This window comes from Leptinotarsa decemlineata, unplaced genomic scaffold, assembly GCF_025532065.1.
Source record: "Leptinotarsa decemlineata unplaced genomic scaffold, Ldec_3_MD MMD2_tig00000882_RagTag_RagTag, whole genome shotgun sequence".
NCBI classification, from domain to species: Eukaryota; Metazoa; Arthropoda; class Insecta; order Coleoptera; family Chrysomelidae; genus Leptinotarsa; species Leptinotarsa decemlineata.
The window spans coordinates 18,177,187-18,203,057 of record NW_027412556.1 but is presented as its reverse complement, the minus strand read 5'-3'; the positions used below and the strand labels follow the sequence as shown (position 1 = coordinate 18,203,057).

The 25,871-nt window shown below is 36.1% G+C and overlaps 2 protein-coding genes across 5 annotated transcripts in view; both read right to left on the bottom strand.

Annotated features, from left to right (window-relative positions):
• LOC111508246 (sodium- and chloride-dependent GABA transporter ine-like) overlaps positions 1 to 25,871 on the bottom strand; it is a 241,231-nt gene that overhangs the window by 56,727 nt on the left and 158,633 nt on the right. The window lies entirely within an intron of this gene.
• LOC141482199 (uncharacterized) lies at positions 17,109 to 25,230 on the bottom strand. Its single transcript, XM_074175179.1, has 2 exons — positions 24,683 to 25,230; positions 17,109 to 19,394 (listed from the first exon to the last, which is right to left on the bottom strand). The coding sequence occupies exons 1-2, from the start codon at positions 24,697 to 24,699 to the stop codon at positions 17,507 to 17,509; spliced, it is 1,905 nt and encodes a 634-aa protein (XP_074031280.1). The 5' UTR covers positions 24,700 to 25,230; the 3' UTR covers positions 17,109 to 17,506.

Sequence of the window (25,871 nt, the reverse complement as noted above, 5' to 3'; positions counted from 1 at the left end):
TTTAGTCATTTGTGCAACTGAAAAGTTCTGATTATATTTCAAATAGCTTGATTAAAAAATAGACAACCTGTTCCTTACAAATAATAAGCCACTGAATTCAACTGTATAGAAATATGAAAATAGCAATAAAATCTGCTGCATTGTGAACACTTTGAATCTGGGGCCTCTGCATTTGGTGATAATGGTAGAAAACAGTGTCAAATTTTGTTAACGGTAGATGATTTTTAACGTCGCACTCATGAAGGAATATACGTCAGATAATTTGATATCGCATTTTCTCTAGAAAGTCACCGTTTTTCAAATCAGGGTCCTTATTCCATACAATTCTGTTGATGAATCTATTTTAATCGGTTGCAAATGATTTGATAATGAATATATTCCATATTTTTAGTTTCTATCTGTTTCATTTACAAAACAATATAATCCAATAATATCGCCAGACACTTTTGTCTATCCAACAATGGGTTTCGAGAACAAAATTCATTCACGGTTCATAAAAGGATTTTTGCTTCGGGTGCCAATTTTGTTAGGTTTACTTTCATCGTTTTCATCCCCTTGAGCTGAGTTTCATTAGCTTCCAGCGTTATTGTAACACATTTTCTACCCAAATTTTCTCATGGGCCTGAAATTGCTCTTCATTCTAATAGCCAATCTCTGCATTAGAAACACACCAAAATAACGTCAACGTTCTAGTCTTTCAGTGTATTAAATCCAACGAATAATGCTGAATAATTTACAGTTTTCCTCCTAAAGTTGAATTCAAGACTTGAATGTGATTTGTATTTTTAAATGAATTCTTGGTGAAAACTATTTTTCAAAAACAAGATTGAATCAACATGCTCTGTGAAAAAAATCACACCATCATCTGTTACATGAAAACTTGTCGCAAAGTTTGCCTATTTCATGAAAAACATAGGTACACTTTTTCAAGAATACATCAAATAAATTGTATAATGTAGTAAACTGATGAGTTTGACTCAGATTATAGTTGATTTTTTTCAGAAGAAGATGAAGATGAGAAAGCATCGTTTTATTCTGTTCATTTTCCATAGAAGTTATAAATAATAATAATAATCATAATACGAATCGTCTTCATTATTTTCAAATGAATATATTTATATAAAAAGGAACAAAAATACTGATAACTATCCTAGATATTTTCGAAAACAAAGAGAGAAGTTTATTTTTGTCAAGTGTTAGACACCATCAAAAAATATTCTTTCGCTTAACCCAATATCCATCGTGTGGAAACATTGTTATATTCTAAACCGTAACAGATACGAATACGATTAAATGGGAAAAAACGTAACTGTCATGGGAACAATACAATGATAGTTGAAAATTTACGAGGACTCCCTCTCTTCTCGATTTAAACGGGGAAAACAAAAATGCTGATTTTCGTTTTTTTTCGAATGTAATTGTTATATCGGAGAATATCAAAAAATGGAAAAGGAAAATATTATTGTATTCGAAGTGTACTACAACGATGTGATTATGAATATTCGATAAAACGTTTCGTGTTAACATGGCCACCATCAACTTTTTATTAAATACGGACCTGTCTTTTTTATTACAAATATTGATAAAGCGATTAATACACAGTCCAAGGGTATATCACATTTGATATTTTAATAGCGTTTCATTTAAAATAACCACTATATCATCAGTGACAACACTCAAACAGAAAAACAATTTATTTTATCATGAACTTTTGGGATAAATTAAACCAATACGGAAAATCAAAGCTATATGGCATTCTACAGTAAACGCTCGAATTGACCTCTTTGTTGAATACACATAAGTTGTCGGTTTATCCTTCATGTATCCCCAGACAAAAAATTCTAAAAGAGTAAGATCTGGGGATCGGGCTGGCCAGTTAATTGGTCCATTGCTTCCAATCCATTTTCTTGAGAATATTATATCTAAATGTTTCCTTACTATTGCTGCATTATAGGGAGAAGCGCCGTCCTGTTGAAAATATTGTATTTCAAGGCGGATATTCAGTGGCAATTCATCTAAGTAGTCATCGAATTCATCGAATAGAAAATGAAGATACATTTCACTATTCAAATGGTAATGGGCCAAGGATTGTTCCAACAGTCCCCAACCAAACATTTATTCCGAACCTTTCTTGGAAATTGGTTTCCCTATGTGAATGTTCATTTGTATTATTCCACGGATAATGAATATTTTGATCCGTCCGTCCATATTATTTTTTTACAAATATTTCTAACTTTCCTATTTCTACGTCTTAACCACTTCTCAAATCTATACAACAATCGAATTTTGACAAAAAATTTATATTTTCGTTACTTCCAGGATTGAGAATTATAAAAATATTACGAATTATAATTGATTAGGGAGAAATGAGTCTTGAAAGAAGGATTACGGCAATACAAACATTTCCAAACCAAAAAAGTATGAATTTTCATTGTGTTAGTGTACCTACCCGTCGAATTCATTGGGTTGTCTGAATTATATTTTGAAGAAATCGAAAGAATTTGCAAAAACAAATAACGACAGAACCGTAATTTAAAATTGTTGTCACTGATGATGGTGGTTATTTCAAATGAAACGCTATAAAAATATCAATTGTGATATACCTTTGGATTGTGAATTCATTGCTTTATCAATATCTGTAATATAAAAGACAGGTCCGTAATACAAAAAAGATTTGATGGTGGCCATGTTGATACGAAACGTTTTGTCGACTATTCATTATTACATACTCATAGTACACTCCGAATACAATAACATTTCCTCTTTCCATTTTGTTATATTCTCCGAAATAACAATTTCATTCGACAAAAACGAAAAAGAGCATTTTTGGTTTCCCCCTATAACTCGAGAAGGGCGAGAGTCCCCCTAAATTATATCCCACCATTGTATTGTTCCCGATGACAGTTACCATTTTTCCCATTTAATTGTTTTCGTATCTATTACGGTTTAGAATATATCAATGTTACCACATGATAAAAGAAACCCGCTGTATAGAATCTTTCAACAGAGACTTCCGAAGTTAGACAATTGATAACGGTCATCTTGTTGGAGCAACATTTTTCAAATTAGTTCATAAGTTGCCAAATAATTACGGATGGATATAGCATTCAACAACACGTGCAAATAATAAAAATATTTTATCAAAATGGGTGTTCTGTTCGGACAACGTATCGCACGCTTGGCCCAAAGTTGTGGATGAGTCCACTGGTTCAGTAAACGATCAACTAATACCCGTACGTCATCAAACCGCAAGATCTGTGAGAATGTGCAGGAGAATCCGAAGCAGTCGGTCTTTCGAAGATCACAACTTGGTAAATTCTGCGTCATGACTTGGATCTGCACCTGTACAAAACCAAGCTGGCCTAGGAACTGAAGGTAAACGACCATAGACGTGTGATCGCTGAATTGGATCTGGAGCAGTTAGCAAGTGACCCTAATTTTCATTGAAAAACCATCTTTAGCGATGTGCTACCAATTGAGACGTTATTAGGTAGGAGCCAAGAGCTTCAAATGCCGCTTGACTGTCCGAGAATATTTTTATTGACTTGTGTATGAGGTTGGATTCTTCCAATATCTCCGCACACAGTTCAATAGCGTACATTTTCATTTGAAATACAGTCGTATAGGTTTCTAGGCAGGTTGATATCTCTGTCTTGGGTCTGCGACTGAAAACACCTGCACCAGAATCGGTGTTTTTGATCCATCTGTGAACCAACAACTATCTGTTCTTGATATTTCCTTCTCCCGGAGGATCCAGTCCTCTCTACTCGGGAACAGTGATTTATAAGGCAGTTCATTGTTGATAGTTGGTGGCATTAAGTCAGTGGTCATTTCCAGAATGCTGTGACTTCCAGTGTCAACCATCAGAGAGATGCTAACTACTCAAAAGAATCGAAGAAACTGGTAGATGACGGTATATATGTGCATGAAAAGGCAGAAATTACTATTCGTAACTAGATTTCGAATGACTCCAATATTCGACACCATTTGGATGGATCACTCTCAGCGGATTGAGCAGATTGCAGCCAAAACTTTGAGAAAGAACTCAAGTCATCAGAAGAAAGAATTCTGGGCATCTGGAGGGATCCAAAGAAAAATATGTTTTTGTTTCAAGACAAAATTTCAAAAGTTGACCAGTAAAACAAGAGGAGACCTTCAGAACGGAAACTACTGGAAGTAGAGATGTCAATTTTGCCTTCTTGGAATTCTTGCGAACCTCACGTGGAGAAGCCAAATAAGATGGGATGTTAAATACCAGATGATTTAAACATCAGGTAGAAATTGAATTACCCAGGTAATACTGCACAATTCAATTGTGATATACAACTATACGTCTTTTGCGATGCCTCCGAAAATACGGTTCGTTTTGTTACCGCAAAAACATTGGAGCCACAATCAATACCAAAAATGGAACTTTTAGCGGCTGTGTTTGTTTCAGGACTTGGCTGGAGACTTTACACCTATTGAGGAAGATTTAAGTGATATGGAGATAAAAACGAAAAGAGTTTTGACCCAAATTGAAGCAGAAGAATCTCATTCGAATATAACTATAGATCCAAACAGATTCCCATATTGGCTTAGAATACTCAGATCAACAACATGGATCTTGAGGTTCATAGAAAACTGTAAGACAACGACCAGAAAAACAGAAGAATTGGATGTTGTAGAAATCAACAGAGCAGAAGGAAAAGTACTGACAAACTATCAACATAATTTATTCTGAAATTAAATTATATTTCTTGAGAAAAAAGAAGCCATACTGAAAACAAGTAGACTTTATGATAAATGTGTTGAGGATTTCGCGGCCAAGATTTTCAGTGTCACTATCTTCATTCGGAATTGAAGGTCGTCGTAGTTTGGAACTGTATCCTAACACTGTAGGTTAATGAACTGCCACGTATCAAAAAACAACTACGCCTCTGGCTAATACCACGAATGGCGTTGGATTATATCCGACTGATATCAATGCAGGATTCTTCACTGAAGTATTTCCTGCATATGCTTACTCTTGGGGATACAACTGCTGCAAAATATTTGTTATTATTGGAACACACTTGCAGACCGGTTTCAGGCTGTTTGGCCACTCGTCAGTGCAAGGTAGTGTCTATCATCAACATAAAGTCGATGATTTATGGTAATTGAAAATCGATTTTCTTCAGAGTATCAATTCTCGAACTAGGCTGAAGCGGACGAGGAACAACAGGTTTGTCACCGCCACATCTGCCTGTGAAGGGGGTAACCAACTGCAAATCCGAAATTTTCCAAATTCGTCGTATAAGGAAATAAAACTTTTCACAAATAGTCAGTGGGCATACTTGAAGACTGGCTATAAATCAAATCATCTAAAGGAACAATTCGTTCAGGCCTGAACTACCTATATGTGAAAATTCATTAATCTTGATGATTCACCGGTTACTGGTGATTTTCAGTCCATAGGTTTTATTTATGTTTACTCAGGTAGTAAGCCTCCCTTGTTGATGCGTTGCTATTGGCCGAAGTATTATAACTTGTTGATGACGTAACATTACATAGCAACGCTTAACCAAATCCGGTTAAGCGTTGCCGCCTCCTCTTTTCTGCTGTAGTTTTCTGTATATTTATGGATTTCTATGGATTCCTGTTCAAGCCTACTGTGGTATCCATGATCGGGGGCAAGTAATTTCACATCTTTAAACAGTATCGTGTGATATCATTCACTAAGCGCGTGTTTCACTACTGCCGATTTGTCTATTTGATCTAATCTACAGTTTCTCTGATGTTAATTCAGCCTTCTACCCATACCCATGGATCTTTTGGTGGTATCGATATAAACTTTTCTGCAGGTGCATGGTATACGATACACTCCCATAGCTGATCATGGATACCATAGTCGGCTTGTACGGTAAGCCATATAAATCCATAAACATACAGAAAACTAGATAGGAGAAGGCGGTAACGCTTAACTGGATTGGGGATCCCATACTAGAAGATGCTAAAGTGGGAACAACGCCATGCAGTGTTACATGTCATTGACAGTCATATAGTGAACTCAGTTCAGAAAAACATTAACCAAACAACAAAACGTTTTAATATTTCCGCATGCCGACGCGACGGGACATTTTATTATTGACAAAAACAGTCTCCGCGATACAAAGTCTTTTTAAAATGTGTTCTTATTTGGACAACAAGTTTCTGTTTCGTCGAAATCGACACATTTTCTGTTTCGTTGTGGATTTGCTTGCTTGGAGGCAATCCGTCATAAGAAGCTGATCGAAATACACTTCTATCCGGATATACTTCAAAAAAATGATATTAAATTCCCAGGAAGTTGAGTGAAAAAGTCTGATTTCTCTTGTAATATATGACTTTTGTTCAACAGTTTTTTATTTGATTTCCATCCTGAATTCTACCAAAGTGAATGAAACAGAGTTCATCTAAGAATCCGTTAAATTTAGGTGAAAAAATGGAAAAGCAATTAAATAAAAAACGGAACTACCCTGTGTGGATTACACCTGTCTATATGACACAGGCAAAGTATGATCTACCCGCTTCCCTTGTGTATCAGAAACATGTTCACCTTATGTCAGATAGAGATCCTGAAGCTATTTGAATCCGAATAGAGAATTGTTGATTTTTATTTGATTCATTGATATAACTGGACATTATCTATATAGATCAATTGAATATTCGTTGATTAATTTGGTTTATAATGTATTTGAGAATTAATTAATATGTGAGACCATGGCACACCGAATTAATACATTTAGTAGTGCTGATGAAATTGGGAGATCGGACGTAAACGCATTTGATTTGATTACAATTTTGCCATAACATTATTCACATACATGAATAGAAATGAAATCAATACAAGGAAATTGTATGTTTATTTCATCTATGCTGAACTATCACAGAGCATGTCAGTAGAAACTATTGTGTTTTATATCGAAGTAACCTCAATATTTATATTGGACTATCAGTCAAAAAAATGTATACGATGAAAATAATTTATATCTCTAGGATACTTACAACTCTCAGCATTGATGAAAAGAGAAAAGAAATGATAATTCGAAAATTATACAAGGTGGCTTAAAGAAACAGATGTTTTCATCAATTGTGCCGATATTTTAGAAAAATTTCAAGAACGATACTCTTTTTCGTCACTTCCACTCTAATTAAGGATAATATACACATGATATAGAACAGTCATATTTACGATCAGATTGTGAAATTTTCAAAGTATTGACATTTCTACAGTCACTTTCGAAATTGTGATAAGGAAGATTGTAGATGCTAACAATCGAAATGCCGTGAAATAGCGTGGTATTGCATCTTTTTTCTTCATCATTTTTCTTCATTTCTATTCGAGCCGGGGTGACTCATCGGTACCAATCCACCATCCTAAACGTCTCCTATTGTCGAAGAGCAGTGGTTTGTTTCGTCTAACGCCCACTTTGAGAAACACTTATTTTGTTATTCTGGGCCCTCTATCGCCCCTCTCTAGGCCTCCGGTGCCCACAAAGGGGCGTTATCACCCACTTTGAGAAAGACTGTCGTAGAGGTTCCACTTTTCATCACTCGTGACGATCCGTGACAATTTCTATCGATCGTTCCAATCGCAGGGCAACCACCTTTCGAGCTTTTCGACCTGTCCAATACTTTATAAATCATCGAAAACAGCATGGAAGCTGACGCCCTATTCTTCAGTCATCCCACGCACCGTTTGTGATGGGTCAGTTCCCAGAAGTCTTCAAAACCTCGTCCCGGATAACTGTAGGTCGACCACTTCAGGTCTCATCTTCGAGGCTGAAATCTCCGGAACGAAATTTCGCAAAGCCACATCGAAAAGTGCGTTAGACGCACCAGGTCAAATGGCTGCTTATATTTTAGGGTCTGTTTTGGCAACGCTTCATTTCAATTTTAATTTGTAGTGAAAATTTGGCGAAAAAAAAATACATTCTCTTTGAGATATACAGTGTGGTCCACTAAGTGTACAACAAATGGGAATCTTTTTTATTATCGATTTGTCAAAAAATTTTATTCTTGACAAAAGTTGGTGCATGTTCCAAAACTATACCAAGTGTACCTGAAATGGCTTTTTAAAAAATATAGAAATATGTTTAAGATAAAAGTTGCTTGGGATTGAAAGTTATGTTGAGATACGAAGTCATGGCCTGCTATTCGAATTTTCTTTGCTTTTGGAAAATTTTGAATTACTCCCGTATGATAGATACTTTTGCTATTTTGATTCAATATGTATTTGAAGTAGCTACAATCAAATCAGTTAGGAGTATTTTTTATCAAATTAAAGTGTATTTGTAAAATTTACTTGGATTTGTATTTTTTAGGTGACCGTCAACTTCATGTTTGTTGCAACGATATTCAACAGAACTTTAGAAAAAAACAAATACTCTTTTCAACGAGGCCAATACTTTACTAAGTATAATGTTCATATGAATAAACTGTCAAAATCTATCGCGGATGGCCATGAACAAAAAAAGAACCAATAAACCATAGTACAGAAAAATACAGTAGGTAACTTAACAGGTGCTACCAATAAAAATTATCGAAGCGTCGCTGTATGTCCACCTCCTCTTTGCATGCATCTAATTGTTCTCTCATAAAATTCGTTTGATGCAGATCGCAACAAATTAGTGGGAATATTTCTGCAATGAACTCGTATTGAAGTTTCAAGCTCATCAAAATTATTAAAGGAGCGAACTCTGTAGACTTTTTGTTTCAAGTATCCCCATAAGAAATAATCTAGAGGTGTGAGGTCTGGAGAAGGAGGAGGCCATTGAGGATCGGTATTTCGTCCTAAACATTTATTAAGAAATGTCCTATTCAGCCACTGAGAAACATTTCTAGTAGAATGGACAGGACATCCGTCATGTTGGAACCATAACTTTTGCCGTTCTTTTTATACCATATCATCCAAAAACTCTCCTATTTCAATTTCCAAAAAGTTCAAGTATCTGTCACCATTCAAATTCTCGCGAGAAAAACGGACCTAGTAATTTATTATTTAATATACCACACCAAACGTTTGTTTTCTGATAGTATTGCTTTTTGTTGTCAATAATAAAATTTGGGTTGACATCTGACCATCATCTGCAATTTTATGATGATAGAACCCCATTTGTTGTAAAAGTAGATTCATCTCCAAACAGAATACATCGATGAAAATCTTGTTGTTCTTCCATTTCACTCTGAATCCACATCATCTTAATCTCAAATCATAGTCTCTTCCTTGAAATGTACAAATGACTGTAGGTTTGTAAGCATGGTACTTATGTTTCTTGAGAATAAGCTTCACAGAGGTTTTTTATGCCGGTATAATCACTAATTTCTTGGGTGGACCTTCTAGGATTTTCTGCTACTGCTTGAAGTATATACGTCAAGCTGGTTTTCTTCTGTGCATACAGGTTTCGTACGCTCCGTATTATGTTTATATTCTAGTGAGCCGGTCTGTTTAAAATTTTTTAAAATTCTACTTACACTTGAATAGCAAATTTGTTTGTTTGGACGCCGCTCGTTGAAAATATTTGCAGCTTTGCGCATTGTTTTATAACCATCACCACAGATTAACACTGATTCTGCCTTTTCAGTTAACGTTAATAATACTGGGCGAGGCATTTTTAATTAAGGACAAATATGAAAATGTTTTACTGGCAAGTTTTAAGAAGCACACTACAGAATTGTTTTAGGGCGTATGTGTTTTTTGTTCATGACTATCCACGATAGATTTTGGATTGTTTTCTAATATCTGTTCTAGTTTAGGCATTGTTGTGTCAGAATAAAAAAAAATTCATACTTTTATTGACAGTTCATTCATATGAACATTTGGTTATTAAAGTATTTGCCTCGTTGAAAAAAGTATTTGTTTCATTCTAGAGTTCTGTTGAATATCGTTGCAACAAACATGAAGTTGACGGTCACCTAAAAAAATACAAATCCAAGTAAATTTCACAGATACACTTTAATTTGATAAAAAATACTCCAAACTAATTTGATTGTGGTTACTTCAAATACATATTAAATCAAAATAGTAAAAATATGTATCATACGGGGGTAATTCAAAATTTTCCAGAAGCAAAAAAAATTTGAATAGCAGGCCATGACTTCGTATCTGAACATAACTTTTAATTCTAAGCAACTTTTCTCTTCAACATATTTCTATATTTTTTGAAATAGAGGTACTTTACTCATGAACGAACTTTATATGTTTTGGCCTATCCTGTATGGTGTTTGTCATAAAGCCATTTTAGGTACACTTGGTGTTTTGGAACATGCACCAACTTTTGTCAAGAATAAATTTTTTTGAAAAATCGATAATAAAAAAGTTTCACATTTGTTGCAGACCACCCTGTATAGCTACAAAAACACATGACATTATAACGGATAAAATTTTTGAAACAACAAAATAGCTGAAAGATAATCTCATCACAGAATGGATTTCCAATAGAATTGCCGCTATCAAAAGTCATATCCAAATTATGTATAGAAAGGTTTGGAATTGTGGTCATCAAATAATCCCACAGGAAATCCGACGTCTGATGTACGCTGCCGATACCTCAATAGTATGAAACTACTCGTGGTACAATACTTTCATTTGAAAGGCCTCAGCCCTACCGATATAAAAGCTGAACTGGATTCTTCTCTGGGTGAGTCTGCTCCTTCGCTTAAAATAGTAAAATATTGGGAAGCAGAGTTTGAAGGAGTCCGTATGAGTGTATGAGCTGCTAAGACGAGCATCGCAGTGATCAACCAAATGAGGTGACGACTTCAGAAACGGTGAAGAAAATACACAAAGCGGTTCTGAATGATCGTCGTCTGAAATTGTGCGAGCTAGCAGACTGAATAGGCATTTCAAAAAGTGCGGTACATCGTATACCATCTGAAAATTTGGACATGAGAAAGCTGTTTGCAAGATGGGTGCCGCGTTTGTTCACACTCGAGTAAAAAAAGTTTCTTGAAGATGTTTCAATTGAGTGTTTAGCGAAGTTCCACATCAACGAAGCAGAATTCTTGTTTCATAACAATGAATCAAACATGGGTCCATCACTTTACACCCGAGACAAAAGAACAATCAAAACAGTTGACTCAAAAGGGAGAACCAGCTCCAAAGAAAGTGAAGACCGTTTCATCCACAGGCAAGTTCATGACATTGGTTTTTTGGGACGCGCGTGGGATAATTTTCATTGACTATCTCAAAAACGATGAAACTATCAACGGCGAGTATTATGCGAACTCATTGCAACGTTAGAGTGAAGAAATCAAGCAAAAGCGGCCGCAATTGGCTAAGAAAAAAGAGTTGTTTCATCAAGACAACGCACCAGTTCACAAATCCATTAAGATTTTCCAACGATGAAGAAGTGATGTCAACAGTTAATGGCTATTTTGAGGAGCAGTTCTTGGTATAAAAAAGATATCGAACCTATTGAACGTCGCTGGGAAAAGTGTAGAGAACTGCAAGGAGATTATGTTGGAAAATAAATGAATTTTTTCACAAAATTTTTGTGTTATTTTTTTGTTGGGTCGGGTACTTTTGAGACCACCCTCGCAGAGTCGCAGAATTAGATGACATTTCATAATAGCCTTTGATATTCGTACAAATTCTTGTTAAAGGAAGGAAAAAATTCCATGAGCTGCAGCTACTAGAAGTTAAAAGGGACTGTACTCGTAGAATATAGAATAAAGAAAATACTTTTGTCTAGTTTCTACTGTGTTTATTTTTTCGTTACGACCGGTTTCGGCTTATAAGGCCATTTTCAAGTAATGAAATTTTCAATTTCAAGAATTACTTGGAAATGGCCTTATAAGCCGAAACCGGTCGTAACGAATAAATAAACACAGTAGAAACTAAACAAAAGTATTTCCTTCATTCTATATTCAACATGAATTTCTACAAAATAAATAAGTCATCAATCGAACGAGACTGTACTTGAAGTTTTGTTTCAATCTCCATCCAATGTTATTTCATGTCAGATCGCAAAAAAAGAAATATAACCAAAACTTTTCTAAGCTTGTTTTGGGTAAAATAGCTCATGGTGATATTAGGTCAGCTATCAGAATCTTGAGCTCAAGTGATACTTTGGCCGAATACGATGAATCCACACTTTCAGTTCTCCGATCAAAACACCCTCGATCAGATTCCTTCACACATTCTTTGGATTCGCAACCACCACACGATTTTTCAGAGTTTCCGGTGTTCCAATGTTCAGAACATGAAGTATCGGAGGCAATTAAATCTTTTCGTTCTGGTTCTGCTGGTGGTTTAGATTCTTTCCGCCCTTGCCATATGCAAGACCGGATTAGTCACAGCTATGGAAATTCAGGACAGAAAATTCTTTTTTCTGTTACAAAATTATGTAACTTAATTTTCACTGGAAGGGTTTCTCCAGAAATTTGTCCTATACTTTTTGGCGCTTCACTTTGTGCTCTTTGGAAAAATGATAGAGGAATAAGACCGATTGTCGTCGATACCTTTTATCGTCGATTGGTAGCTGAACTTGTTTGTATGAGGATTAAAGACGAACTAGGATCGATGTTACGTCCACTACAGTTTGGTTTCGGTACTGCAGGTGGATATGAGGCTGTTGCTTATGCTGCTCGTAGATGTATCAAACTTCATCCAAATCCCGATTCAAAAATTTTCCTGAAAATAGACTTCAAAAATGCCTTCAACATGATTGATAGAAACATCATGCTTCGTAAGGTTGAAGATTCGTTTCCAGGATTATATCCCTTCTTAAGTCAGTGTTATAAATCAGCTTCTTATTTGAGTTTTGGTGAATATCTGATTCTGTCTGGTGTTCAACAAGGTGATGCCTTAGGACCCGCTCTTTTTTGTCTGACCAGCAACGAACTCACTAGAAGCTTATCATCCGCATTTAATTGATGGTATTTGAACGATGGCCCAATCGCTGGCGATGAAAACAGTGTTTCAAAGGATTAAGAAAAAATCATTGATTGTTCAAAACATCTTGGACTTGAACTAAATTTTGAAAAATGGGAGTTGATCACTCTTTCTACTGCAAATAATATTTTCGAATCCATCATTTTGAAAGTGGCTCCTCCATAATAATTTTGGAAAAGTCTAAATGGAGTCTTCTGGGTGCTCCTGTTTCTAAAGATTCACTTTCAGAACATCTTCGAGAAAAATGGGAATCACTCGAATTGCTGACCACCAGATTGAATGAACTTCCAGAACACGTTGCATTTTTTCTTTTAAAAAATTGTTTGGCGATTCCAAAACTCATGTACGCCCTCAGATGTTCCCCCACTTGGTCAAGTCAGTAAGAGCTTGACGAATTTGATAATTTACTCCGCAACACGATGGAATATATTACAAACAATCATTTCAATAATGATTCATGGCCCCAAGCAACGCTGCCTGTAAACCTTGGCGAACTAGGGCTACGTTCGGCTTCCGTAACTTTACCAGCTTTTCTGTCATCAGTTAATAGTGTTTCTGATCCTATCGATTCCATCCTTCCTGCCATATTCTTCAATATCCAAGGCGTTTTTTATGCTAAAGGTGAATCATTTTGGCATGCCGCAACTAATATTGCTCCTCCTACAGATAAAAATAAAATACAAAGTTCATGGAACCGACCTCTTCTGAACATTATAACTGATAAACTTCTGAAATCTACAAGTGTATACGATAAGGCTCGTCTGAAAACAGCAATGATCAAGGAATCGGGTGCTTGGCTGAATGCTTCACCTGTTGCATCTCTTGGAACACTATTAGATGATGAATCTTTCAAAATAGCAGTAGGACTTAGGATGGGTTCATCTATTTGTGTTCCTCATACTTGTGTTTGCGGTAGTATAGTTGATGAGAAAGGTACACATGGTTTGAGTTGTAGAAGTGCAGGGCGTACATCTCGACATCACCAAGTGAACGACATATTGAAAAGAGCTATGTTGTCAGCTGATGTTCCTGCAATTCTGAAACCTTTAGGTACCAGTCGAGATGATGGTGAACGACCAGATGGTATGTCTCTCATACCATGGAAATACGGTAAACCTGTGGTATGGGACTTTACTTGCGTTGACACGGTCGCGGCTTCCCATCTAGCCGGAAGTTCGAAGTCTATTGAAGCTACAGCATTTTCTGGCGAAAAATTGAAAAGAAAAAAATACCAAAACCTTGGTAACAACTATCTGTTCCATCCAGTAGCGGTTGAAACTTTTGGTCAAGCAACGAAAGGTCGCCGTTCTACCTCTTTTTTGATAGACAGAATTTGTATTGCTATTCAACGTGGCAATGCTGCTTCGGTCCTTGGAACTATTCCTCCTTGACATAATTTTGATGAGATCATGCATTGCCCTAATTTCCGTATGGAACTGAAATATTCAGTCCCCTATCAAGGTTAATTCACAAGTAATTGATCCACCTTCTTCTTTTTCAGTGCGGTCAATGGACTTAGGTCATTCTTGCCCCCCAAGTATGAATTGCAGCCCTCGTAGTTCTGGTTCTCTTCCAGTGGAAGAGCTTCATGAAGCAAGAGCCGAATCGATCCGTCTACGAAACCCTTCTTCACTTGGAAGGATCGATCACAGCTTGAGAAATGGTTCTTATGGAGATTATGTGAAACATGTTCTTTCTCATGAATCAGTAGAGAGTTGTCCTAAAAATCTAGAGAAGAAAATTGGATTGGATAATTTAGAATACACTTGCTACATGAATGACATCTTACAAGTGTTGTTCATGACTGAGAATCACAAGAACGAGGTTTTAATTATGAACGAGAACGGGAATGTTCCCTACTTATTCATCAAACACGAACACCTGTTCATGCAGCTGCAGTTTCGTGAGAATGTATCATCTTTCCCTCCAACCGATTTCCTGGAGTCTTTGAAGTCCACCAGACACTCTTTGGGACAACAAGAGGATTGTTTCGAATTCTTGAGGTTCTTGTTGAATACTCTTCATGAGCAAAACAATAGCCAAGTCAATACTCCTGACCGCTCTGGATTGAATGATTCCGTACAGTCCATCTCGTCTTGTGTTTGTAAATCTTTTGCTGGAAAAATCCTCACTTGTTTACTTTGCAGTAGATGTTCAAAAGGTAGTGAAAACTTATGTGAATTTCTGGAACTTCCTCTAGCGTTTCCTAATATGAAAAATAACCAGTCCGTGCAAAGTTCATTGTTGAATCATCTGAAAATGGAATTTTCAACAGGTGATGATCGACTGTACTGCCAAACATGCGCCAAACTAACTGACTGTTACAAGGAAATCTGAGGCACTAGTCAATCTAATAATAACACTGATGATCTTCAAACAAGACTCAACCTCTGACGGAAGCAAGAACTCTTTCGAAGGTTCGAAATAGATGAACATTTCAATCTAACAGACCACTATTATAATATTCATGCAGTCATTGTTCACTTTGGTTCTGGCGTTGAATTTGGTCATTATCACGCCTTGGTCAGAGACGAAACGAACTGGTTTAAGTTTGACTGTAGTCGTGTCACGAAGTGTTCTGGCGATGTATTGAATCTCAGGAGACACCCTAAATTTTGTTTTATGAGAGAGAGGACATTGGCAGTTCAAGATCTTCAGACGATGTGGTGCTGCAGGTTTTTCCGGGTTTTCCTGCAGCTGAAAAAGCAAATGCGCCACTGGAATCAATGAAGTCGCCCCGGAGCGCAAATACATTTTTATTGTTTTTATTTTTATCCTTGTTTTACAAAAAGTTAGTGTACACCAGTTTCAGAAATAAATGTTTCACAGGTTAGAATGAAGATGTGTTGAAATCAGGAAAGTTTTATTGAGACACGAATAATTTACCAAAGGTGGATACGGTTTTGAAATATTTTAAAAAGAATAAGGGCCAAGTTCCTCATAAAGTCAGTGACTGAAAGCGTTCCTGAAGTATAATTAGTCAAACTCAACTTTCATGTAGCAATGAAAAAATGAGAGTGGAGCGTTTGAGTGTATTGGTATGTTCAGATGATAAATAAAGTTTGGCTCACCCTGATCATCAAAAGATATGAATGCATTTATTTTATTCCTACATTGAGATACGTATTGTTTATATGTATCAAAATCATTTTCGAAACAAAAACAGGTGCATTCAACAAATTTTTTCATTGCATAGCTATTTACAAGGCTTCGTTAACTTTTTACTTTTGGTGAGAGTTACAAGTTATTTTCCACAACATGGGCAGATGAATACAAACAACCGAAAAATAATTGAAAACTATTTTCATTTGTCGGTGATTCAAAAGGTAGTTTGCTAACTTGAGATCAACTTAACACAGCAACCCCTGTAAATATCTTCAGTCATTAAAACTTTTGTTGGATAATTTTCTCAACTCATTAGATATCGAAAAAATTCCTGAAATTCATTCAACTGAAAATCAATATATTTTTCGTACATTTTTTGTTGTATTTTATACAATACAATATTTGTGATTGACGGAAAAACAGATTTTAAAACAGATATCGTCAATAACTGATATCGTCAATTCAATTCAATTAGCGAAATGATCCTATACAATACTATTACTAGGCACTCGAAAAAGTGGTTGGGAAATAACGTTTTTGTCTTTCTACTTCTGTATTTCAATACAAAAAAATGTGGAAATATTTTTTTTCCAATTGGTATCAGAAGATTACTTCTTTGCATGATCTACACACCTTTGTGAAGAGTTTATTCAGAAGTAATTGTTTTCTTCCTTCCTTTGGAAGATTCTCACGTTATTCTGTATAAAGATGGAGAAGTAGAAATTGAAAACATTTCGCTCCAAAAAATTAATCTCATCAGTTTCACTGTAAGTTGCCTTGCATTTCGCATTTCGTATATCTGTTGACGTCATACCACCATTCACTAAACTGCTTCTATAAAGCTGTTTTCTGAAACATCAGATTCTTTCATAGGATTTTTTTGCCAATATCAGATCTTTCGCGATTTAAAGACGATAGATATCCACAATAAATTCAAAGAGAAACTCTTTCAACCACTTTTCATCAAACTGTATCGTTAGTGAATGGAAATCCACATAGATCGATGATTCAGTAGCTCGATAAAAGAGTGTAGATTGTATTGTTTCCATTGTGTAGGTTAATTTCAAAGATAAAATATTGTTATATTAGATGAAATTATGAGATAGTATGTATGTTATATTCACTCTTTTGAATACGACTTTTTAAAAAACACTTTATTTTCAATTACAGACTTTCTTTGAATAACAACAAAAAATATCGTTACAAAAACTACAATGAAAAATGGAACAGAATCTAAGTTGATACTACACGAATTCTAAATTAGTTCTGACCAACTCTTAATAGATACTGACAATGATTTGACCTCGCAGGGTCCATTTATAATGTGTAGACAGCGGTGTCAGCAGGAGACGATGGGAATAACAAAAGTATCACGTTCTGCTGACTCTGCTGACTCAAAGTCTTGGAAGTCGTTATCTTGGTAATCTGATACCGGTGAGATCGTCCTACTCACGATATAACAACTCCCCTTATCAAAGAAAAGTTGGTGCTTTGCAGCAACTTTTATTAAGAAAAAGTTTTTTCATTCAAACTCGTGGTTAGCTCGACATCTTCTTCAACAGGGTCTTCTAGACGGACGCTGGGTCTTCTTCTAGGAACGAATCTTGCCAGGGTTCTGGGTACTATTCTCGTTCTTGGTGGTCTCGGTGGGTTGTCATTGCTTGAAGAGGTGATTCCGATCGCAATTGACTTCTTGCGACGGCACTTGCAGAAAATATACAAAATCACTAGTGCGATGATGAGAGCAATTGTAAAATACGTGAACCAAGAAATATGTTTGTTCACGAACGGTTCGTTGATGAGTTTGTCCAATTCATCTGAGTATTGGTTCAACTTGTGTTCAGCGATGTTGAGATCGTCGACATTTATTTTATTTAATTTCAGGGGTTTCAGCTCCGGGAGTTTTAATTTTTCCGGGAGGTGGTCACAGCATCGATATGGTATCTGGACTGCATGTTTGTTGTAAGTTACGTTCTGGTATCTTTCAACAAAATATTTGGAATGAACTCTCGTGTTTCCAATGAAGGCGTTGCATTCAGGCTGAAGTTTCAGGAGGGTATTGGTTTCGATGATTTTTGTGATTACTTCTCTGCCAATACAGTTTATGGTGACTGGTAGAGGATCGGATATTGATATCAGCCACAGATTCTGAGAAATCACTTGAACGTTGTAATCCTTTGCGTAGATCACTGTTGATTTACAATTTTCAGGCAATTGCAGAGTTTGTTTGAGGAGCTGGGCTTCACAAATAGCGTTGCTGTCTATCGGGTATGGAAGCACTTCTGCACAAATTTTCAAGTCGGTTTTGATCACTTTACAATTATCTAAATTTTGAAAAGAAGTGTACAACATTGAATCGTCGTCTCGCGCAATAAATTTTTGAAATGTTAATAATATATGATGAAGTCCTGTTCGAGCATCCAAGATTGGTATTGGATATAAATGAAAAAGTGTGTACGTTTCAGGCTCTACTAGGGGAATATTTAAAACAAATACTACTTTATTGTCTGTTTGATATGCTTGCAATTCAATAAGGTCTAGGTATTGGGGGATATTTCCAATACTGACGTATAATGGTAAATTATTTTTGTTCAATGTTTGTGATATTTCTTGAAGTGAATAAAGTAAATCTCTTGATGTTATGATTGAACCATGAATTATTTTCAATCGAGCGAAAGTGATTGAATTGATAATATCGCCAATAAAAGTTTCAAGGAATAGGTAGCTTTCCATGAGTGATTCGCATATCTCTAGAGTTTTTATTTGAGCTTCGTAAAATGCCATATCGTCTGATATTTCCATTAATGATTTTTCGATTTCTTTTATATCTTGATTGAAAGTCTCTTCATCAACTTGTAGCTTTTGAATTGTTGAATTGAAGTTTTTGATCACCGAGGTGGTTACAGATATTTGATTTTTTAATAGATTTTCAATTTGATGTTCGTCTTGGCTTATTTTATTGATACAATCCGTGAAATATTCTCCATCGGATGCGTCAAGGTTTCCGGTTATTGCTTTCCAAAAAGTTCCTGCGCCATTTATTAAACCACGTTTTGTTCTTTTTTCGAATTTTTCTGTGTCCGTGAAGATATCTCTAAACTTTACTTGTAGTGAGTCTGATATTTGGGTTAAAAGACTGGTATGTGTTTTTATTTGAGCTTTGAAAGCTAGTATTCTAGGCTCGTCTCTGTCAAGAAAATAAATGAGGTTTTCTAGGATTTTATCATTATTGTATAGAGCGTCTTTGATGGATGATAAATCTTTGTAGACCAAAACGGTCCATTTTTCGTTCGTTATTTTGAGGGTTCCTTCTTGATGGAAGAAAACGCCGATCGAGTTATTGATTGACTCTAAGTTGTATTGGGCACTGGCTGTTGATGACAGCAGGAGTGTCCTGAAAAAGATTATTATTCATGAAAAGGTTTCAAGCGGTCGAAATTTACTTCAGTTTTATTTCGCGTTTTCCAATTCACTAACATCGCGGAGTTGGGATAAATTTCTAATATTTCGAATGGTCCATTAAATTTATTTTCGAGTTTATTTGAAATTTGTGACTCTTTCACATAAACCTTGTCTCCTACTTTATATTTAGGGACGTTTTCGGAAACTGTCCTATCAAATCTGATTTTGGACTTTTCTTTTTGTCTTTCGGTTTTTGCTCTGGCCAATTTATAGAAATACGTCATGCGGTTATTGAGATCTCTCACATATTTTGAAATTAGGTCTTTTTGGTTATAGAGCGTTTCTGGGGATCGACTAGCTGTATGTCCGAATATTAATTCGTACGGTGTGAAACCTGTTGTTTTGTTTCTCGTGTTATTATAGCAAATAACTACATATGGTAAAACGTTCATGGGGTGTTCGTTGGGATTTTCGGCTTTATGGGCACGAATCATTTCAGCAAATGTGGCATGGAATCTTTCGATTGATCCGTTCGATTGTGGGTGATTTACACTCGAATATGTTAGTTTAATGTCATACAAAAAGCATAAGTCTTTCATAAGTTGACTTGTAAATTCTCGACCGTAGTCGCAATGTATCCTAAGTGGTGTACCGTAGTGTTGGAAGTAAAGAAGAAGGGTATTCACGACTGATTTCGAGGATTTGTCTTCTATGGCGTATGCTTGTGTGAATTTAGTCAGTTCGTCTCTTATTGTCAAAGCGTAGTATTTTGTGGGGATTTCGAAAATGTCTACATTGATACGTTCAAAAGGGGTTTTTGGTGTTTCAGTTATGACGAGGGGTGTGCTAAGATTTTTTCGGCAAATTTTGACTTTTTGACAAATTTCGCATTTTTTCACGAAATTTTCGACGTCTTTAATGAGACCTTGCCAATTGTATTTCTGTTTTACTCTTCTGATGGTTTCATTAATGCCACGGTGTAAATTTGTTTTTCCTGAATGGCACTGATCAATGATTATGGGAATTTGATCGGGGTCAGGAGTTGTCGTTAAGTTTTGACAGACTTTCAATTTGATTTCCTTGTCGGCAAAAATAAATGAAAATATTTCTAGTATGGGTAGTTCTAGGTTGTTTTCGATTGAAAAAGTTTTTCTAAAATCGAATTCATTTTGGGATTTATAAATAATATAGAACATGTGTTCTATGACAGATTCAGGATCAAAAAGAAGGGGTATGATGTAGTATTCACGATCTTTTACTGATTTACTAGAAAGTATGTTGATTCTATCATTGTAAAACTCTGGATGTTCTTCGAAGAGGTCTTCGATGATTTCATAATGTAACGGTTCTAGTTTGTTTTGCCAAAAGAAACTAACAATGTTTTTATGATGTTTGTCAAGAAGTTGAGACTTATCGAACTCTATTTTGGAATAATCGATTAGAGATTTTGATTTATATAAATTGACAAATGTATTAAATTCTTCTTGAATGGTTTCTAAGGGTATTTCGTTTTCAGGGGTGTCGTTTCCTTCGGGGTTATTTCTCTCTTCAGGGATGTTTTCGTTGGGGTTATCACTTATTTCGGGGTCCGCTTTTACTTCGGTTTCGTTCTCGTTAGATGCGTGTATGGAAATTTTGTGTTGGAAATTCGCGCATTCTTTGAAGTAGTTGACTTTGATCCGGGATAGTGCATTTGCATTTTTGTTGATTTTACCGGGTTTGTATTCTATCTGGTAATCATACTCTTCGAGTTTGAGTCGCCAGCGTGCCAGCCTACTACCAGGGTCTTTTATTGAAAAAAGCCAGGTGAGGGGTCTATGATCAGTAATTAGTCGGAATTTTCGTCCGAAAAGATATGGGCGAAAATGCTTTACTGCCCAAACAATGGCAAGAAGTTCTCTTTCTATTGTAGAGTACTTCGATTCTGCGTTACAAAGTGTTCTAGACGCATATGCTATTGGGAGATCTTTGCCAATGGGACCTTGTGATAAAATGGCACCAATTGCAAACGCACTGGCGTCAGTGGTGAGCAAAAATGGTTCCTCAAAATTAGGGTAAATGAGAATGGGGCTCGTTATGAGTGAATTTTTGAGTTGTTCGAATGCTTGTCTGCATTCTGCGTCAAAGTTGAAGGGGGTATCTTTTTGAAGTAATTTGGTCAATGGTTTCGAAATTTTGGCGAAATTACAAATGAATCGTCAATAGTATCCAGAAACCTAGAAATGATTTTATTTCTTTTTGGGTTTTTGGTTCGGGGAAATTTTGGATACATTCAATTTTCGTTGGATTGGGTTTGACTCCGTTTTGGGTAATGACATGTCCAAAATAGGCGACTTCTTTCCTCAAGAATTCGCACTTATCCGGTTGGATTTTCAGGTTCGCTTTTCGAAGTCTTTTAAATACTTCGGTCAACCTTGCTATGTGCTCATGGATGGTAGGAGAATATACGATGATGTCATCCATGTATACGAGACATCTTTCGTTTTGTATACCTAGAAGAACATTATCCATAACTCTCGGGAACGTGCTTGGAGCATTCTTTAAGCCAAATGGCATACGAACAAATTCGTAGTGACCATTGTCTACGGAGAAAGCCGTTTTGGGAATATCTTTGGGTTCAATTTCAATTTGATGAAATCCGGAGGCGAGATCAAGCGTGGTGAAATATTCGCATTTACCAAGCTGGTCTAGGAGGTCAGAGATGTTGGGTAATGTGTATTTGTCGTCAACCGTTAGCTCGTTGAGTTTTCGGTAATCGATGACAACTCTCCATTTCTGTTTACCGGAGGCATCCATCTTTTTGGGTACAACCCAAACTGGAGATGACCATGGGGATATTGATGGCTGAATAATGCCTTGATTTAGCATTTTTGATATTTGTGTTTTTACTTCCTCCTTGTGTACCTGTGGGTACCTGTAGGATTTCGTAAAGACGGGTCTAGCATCCTTAGTATCGATGGTATGTTTAATTTCGTTGGTAAAAGTGAGATTATCTCCTTCTAAATAGAAGATATCTTCGAATTGGAGGCATAAATCAGTTATTGATTGATGTTCCTCTTCGTTCAAATGTTCGGTTCTTAGTTGCGCTTTGATTTCTTGGATACGGTCAATATGGGGTTGGTTTTGGGAAAACGATTCATTAATATTCAAAATTGTTTCATGTGTTGGAAGGGGTTCGAGTTTTATTTCAGAAAAATCGATTTGTTTTGGGATCGCGTTTGTATTCACGATAGTAGTGTAGAACATACCGTTTTCATCAATTTTGACTATGGCGTTGGGAATTCTTACTTTTTCTCTTTCTTCAGCTAGCAGTATAGCTTCAGTGTTCTTGAGGTTGCAATGTAATTTGAATATTTTCTCCATTCGGGGTTCTATTTGAATTTGGTTCGGTTTTTCAGTGAGTATATGGTCATTTATGTCTGAAACTTTGAACAAAGGGACCGTTTTAAAGTTTGTTATAAGTTGTTTATTTTTCAGGTCGATTATACAATTGTAATGTTCGAGAAAGTCAGATCCGAGTAAACCGTCAAAGTCGATGTCTAAGTCGTAGATAAAGACTTTGTGTGGATCGTTTTGTGTGAAATTTATTAGAGTGGATTCATTCACGACAATTTTCTGGTCAGTGATACCTTGTATAGTGACGTTTTCAGGGAATCTAAGGGGGTATTTTTCGCATGTTTTGGGTTTGAAAATGGATATTCCTGCACCTGTATCGATGAGGATTTTAAAAGTATTGGAAGAGTCTTTGATGTAGTACAGATTCTTCGAATTCATAGAAAGCATAGGGCTTACATGAAAATTTGTTCCGGGAAGTTCGCGTTCGGGTTGAAGTCTTGTATATTCAGGGACTGAATTTGGGATTGGACTTCTGATATGGGGTCGATCGATTGGTTGTTGGTTGTTTGGGGTTGAATAGGTGGGTGGTTCGTATTCGGAAGTGAAAGAAATTCCTGGTATATTGAAGGATCTTCAGGTGTTTGAATTTGGTTGTATTGGTAATCTTGATCACTAGGGGTATAGTAATCGTAGTCATTATCGGTGGGGTAATAATCGTTGTATTGATAGTTATAGCTATCAGCTGTATGATAGTCTTGATTATCACCTGTATGATAATCTTGAGATTCGTATGTCATGAAATGAGCTCTTTGGTTTTGGTTAAAATTGACAGGGTAATTCGGATTTCTTTGAATTACGGGTGGTCTGAATTGGTTTTGAGATTGAGGTCGAGATTGGTTTTGATTAGTCTGGGACCTGTTTGGCTGAGAATTTGTTTGAAAGTTTGGTCTTGGAAAATTCTGATTTGGTTGAGGGTTTGTTTGACTCGAAAAATTTTGGTTGGGTTGAGGGTTCGGTCTCGCAAACCTTTGGTTGGAATATTGATAATTATTTTGGGGTCTTTGTTGTCTCATTCGACATTCTGTGGAAATGTGACCAATCTGACCACAAGTGTGACAGGTTCTTTGGGATGTTGGTTGGGGGTTTCGTCTGATTGTTTGTTGAGGACGTGTTTGGTTTGGTCTTTCATTTTTTTGATGTTCGAAATAGGATAGTTGCATTTCTCTCCTAATTCTAACATGGGCTTCAAGTAGATCTGCCGGATTGGAGGCACGAATTACTTGACCTATTCGCGGTTCTAGTCCGGTTAAAAGCGTGTTCAATGCCATTGTTTCGATTAGTGCGGATTGCGCGTGTTTCTGTTTCGCAGAAAGGACGGATTTTTGTACACATGCGTGCATTTTGGCATTGTGGACTTGAAGGCGATTGAAAAATATTAAAGGTGTTTCATTTGGAAGTTGTTTGATACGCTGGAGATCGTGAATCAATGATGTTAGATCTCTAGAGTCTCCAAAATATAAATTTAATAAATGTTTGATTTCGGGATAAGTTCCAGGGTTCCTTGAACTTATCAATGGTGCTGCTCTACCTTTGAGTTTGTTTTTGATGTGAATCACTAATAGATCGCGTTGGTCTGCTGTTGATATGCGATATGCACAATCACAAGCATTTAAGAAAGTGTTCAAAAATATTTGATCACCTTCGAATTCAGGCACTATTGAAAATATTTCTGATAACTTGTATGGTTCGATTGCTTCTGGTTCTGGTTGGTTTTGAGGCATTTTGATTTATCTTAACAAATTTTTGGTGTCAAAATTTGAATGATCGAACAGTACTTATTTACTATTTGCAATAATCAATCAGTATGATTATTGATTTTGAAAAGAATTGAAGTGATGGTAAATAGATTGCAAAATAAATCGAGACAATTCAATATCGACTTACAGTATTACAATCTTCATTCCGATTCGTCGTGTTCTCGAAGTCGTCCAGCCAGGGGCTTCACCAGGTGTTCCTTCCGCTGCTTCCTCGAGTGATGACTCCTCAGGGGTTGTTGGTTCTTTCTCTGTTGAGGGATTAGAATCCGCCGCTACTTGTTAGGGTTTCCTTGTTCTAGCAACGTTGTCAGATCCTACAACGACTGCGCCAATTGTTATATTCACTCTTTTGAATACGACTTTTTAAAAAACACTTTATTTTCAATTACAGACTTTCTTTGAATAACAACAAAAAATATCGTTACAAAAACTACAATGAAAAATGGAACAGAATCTAAGTTGATACTACACGAATTCTAAATTAGTTCTGACCAACTCTTAATAGATACTGACAATGATTTGACCTCGCAGGGTCCATTTATAATGTGTAGACAGCGGTGTCAGCAGGAGACGATGGGAATAACAAAAGTATCACGTTCTGCTGACTCTGCTGACTCAAAGTTTTGGAAGTCGTTATCTTGGTAATCTGATACCGGTGAGATCGTCCTACTCACGATATAACATGTATAATAATTCGATTGTATAACAATTCAGCCAAGATGTAGTTGTTAACAGTTGATGTTATTATTTACACCATATCAACAATAATGAATAGAAATCTGAGTCAAAATGTGTGAAATGATATGTTCTTGATTCATGTAATCTTTTAAAATCTGTAATCAGCTGAAGTCGTTGTAATGAATATTCCGCAAATAACCTTGACTCTCAAGTGGCATTTACATTGAAATTTGAGATAGCAAATTATGTCTCCAGCGATAAAATAGTACTGCACAACTTGATTAGTCATTATCTGAACCAATAACACTGATTCGCATTGTGAAGTCATTTACAAGCAATCTCATCATATCTGCAGTTTATTAATTTCAGTTCAATAATTCTCAGCATTAATAATAATAATACGTTTATTGGTCCTTAATATCAGCATACAGGAAGCTATATATATATATATATATATATATATATATATATATATATATATATATATATATATATATAATTGGATAATGTTAGCGACTGGAGAAATGTATGGTAAAATGGATTAACAGGGTCTCTCAGTCAAAAAATCAAAAATCAAACTCTGCTTTACTTTGCCAAGCTTTCGCTTCTAATGGGAAGCTTCTTCAGGGCCTATAATT